This window comes from Sebastes fasciatus, chromosome 22 (assembly GCF_043250625.1).
Source record: "Sebastes fasciatus isolate fSebFas1 chromosome 22, fSebFas1.pri, whole genome shotgun sequence".
Classification (NCBI taxonomy): domain Eukaryota; kingdom Metazoa; phylum Chordata; class Actinopteri; order Perciformes; family Sebastidae; genus Sebastes; species Sebastes fasciatus.
The window spans coordinates 25,931,751-25,934,250 of NC_133816.1; the positions used below are offsets into that span (position 1 = coordinate 25,931,751).

Here is a 2,500-nt window from a genome sequence, read left to right on the forward strand (position 1 = left end):
GGAGGACGCGCTCTTATTAATAGACATGTGTGAACAGCTGATTCTACTGGCTTCTACTCTCCTCTCTCTCTCTCTTTGTGACGGACAGGTGCGTCGGTCCAATCCAAGTTCGAGGAGATCAGGAAGTCCAACCAGGCTGCTGCTCAGCGATTGGTGGAGAGCCGTATCAGCTCCTCCTCCTCCTCTGATGATGATGATGAAGATGCTGATGTAGAGGTTGACCACAAGGATGGAAAGAGGGGGAAGATCCTGGCGTCGACCTTCACCACTTACACCAACCAGACAGGTGAGCCAGGTGTTGCCATAGCAACAGCAGCAGGTCAGGTGTTCTAGTGTGATTGACGTCCGTCTGTCTGTCTCCAGGTGGTGATGCTACCGGTCTGCTCAGGACCGGTCAGTACGTCAGCGACCTGTTTCAGTCTGGAGCTCTCACCTGTCTCATCTGCATCGCCTCTGTCAAGAGGACGCAGGCGGTGAGACACACACACAGAGACTACACTACCCATGAGCCTCAGCTGCTGTTGAATCTGTTACTGATCCACAATCAGAACAGCCGGATATTTAATCAGGTTTCAGCTACAGAACCTGGAGCTCTGTGATTGGATGTCTTCTAGTGAAATGCATCCTGGGAGTCGTAGTTGTTCACAGGCTTCTCGTAGCTTTAAAGGTGCTATTGATAACATTCAGCCGATAGAAACACACCTCAATAAATAAATAAATAAATGACTTGATAAATAAATAAATGTCATTAATTGCAGAAAAAATATTTTTAAAAATAAATGTAGCCATTAATTGATCAAATGTGACATAAATTGATATTTCTGTTTTAATTAGCTTTATTTATTTATTTATCTTTGTATTAATTCCATTATTTATTTATTCTTCTGCTAAAAAATAAATGCAGAACATGCCAAAATCAAAAATAAATAAATGAATAAATAAATGACATGATAAATAAATATGTCATTAAAAGTATAAAAAATAATATATATTAATTGATACAATGTGACATAAATTGATATTTCTGTTTTAATTAGCTTTATTTATTTATTTATCTTTGTATTAATTCCCTTGTTTATTTACTCTTCTGTTAAATTTTCCCTTTTATTTATTTATATATTATTTTTATGAATTTTCACGTTTATTTATTTATTTTTGCATTTATTGTTGTTATTATTGTTTATTCCTGCCCCCCCCGTCCTTCAGACAGGACCCTAACATCTGTCTGTGTCTCCAGGTGTGGAGCTGCTCCAGCTGTTTCTCCCTCTTCCACCTCCCCTGTATTCAGAAGTGGGCCAAAGACTCGGCCTTCCTCGTCTCCTCCGTCACCGATGAAGACTTCGGTCAGAAGCAGCATCCCTGGCCCTGGTGAGGAAAACACAGCGGACTCTCTCTCTTTAGATTTAGTTTCATCACACAAACTCCTTATCTTAAGTCTTAAGTTAAGATAAGAAGAGATGATGAGTTGGTAACATCTGGAGATAATCATAGAGGCTACCTCTAAGATAGCAGACACAGACAACACGTTTCTATGGAGGACGGAACCTGCCAATATAAAAAATAAATAAATAAATATGTCATTAAATGTAGCAAAAATAATATTAAAAATAAATGTAGCCGTAGACATAAATTGATATTTCTGTTTTAATTTTCTTCTTTATTTATTTATTTTTGTATTAATTCCCTCATTGGAATTCCCTCTTCTGTTTAGTTTTTCCTTTTATGTATTTATTTGCATTAAATGTATTTATTCCTGTATTTATTTTTGCAATTATATTTCATTTATTTTTGCATTCATTTTTATTCATTCTTTATTTTTTCATTTATTTTATATTTATTTTATATTTACTTTTAAATATTTATTTATTTATATATTTATTGTTACATTTCTGTTTATTGTATTCAGCCATATTTGCATTTATTTTATATTTATTTTGAAATGTGTGTATTTCTGCATTTATTTATTTATTTCTGCATGAGTTTCTTTTTCTTTATACATTTTTTTTTCAATTCTGTCACATTTTATGACTATATTTATTTTTTCAATTATTTTGGCTACATTTATTTATTCATTCATCTATTTATTTATTTATTTTTGATTTTGAGAGGTTCTGTTGTCCATATTTTCATATCTGAATTTAGGATAGGAACAGTGACTTCATCTGTACATCAGGTCCTAACCCCTAGTTACCATGGTTACTAACAATTGAGACAGGATATTTCTGTGATACGGTCTCTGATCTCTAATTTCTCTCCGCAGTCCAAAGTGTCGAGCAGAGTATCCACCCACTGCCACGCCCAACAGGTATTTATTATCATTATTATTATTTTTATTATTATTATAGTTACTGCATTCACACTGTGCAGCCACTAAAACACCTCATGTCATGGAGAGTTAAAATGTATTGCAGGTGATTTAGTGTTGGTCACCAGCTCACCTGGTTGTTCTGTGTTGTGTTCAGGTACATGTGTTACTGTGGGAAGCTGCAGGATCCTCCAG

The 2,500-nt window shown here is 35.0% G+C and overlaps 1 protein-coding gene across 1 annotated transcript in view; it reads left to right on the forward strand.

The window, feature by feature from the left end:
- The window catches only part of nfxl1 (nuclear transcription factor, X-box binding-like 1), a 296,805-nt gene that overhangs the window by 277,904 nt on the left and 16,401 nt on the right, over positions 1–2,500 (forward strand). Inside the window, exons 3-7 of the mRNA XM_074623675.1 lie at positions 89–286; positions 364–473; positions 1,238–1,368; positions 2,261–2,305; positions 2,463–2,500. The exon at positions 2,463–2,500 is cut by the window's right edge and continues 96 nt beyond it. Coding sequence (XP_074479776.1) covers positions 89–286; positions 364–473; positions 1,238–1,368; positions 2,261–2,305; positions 2,463–2,500 — 522 coding nt within the window. The remainder of the gene's footprint in view (positions 1–88; positions 287–363; positions 474–1,237; positions 1,369–2,260; positions 2,306–2,462) is intronic.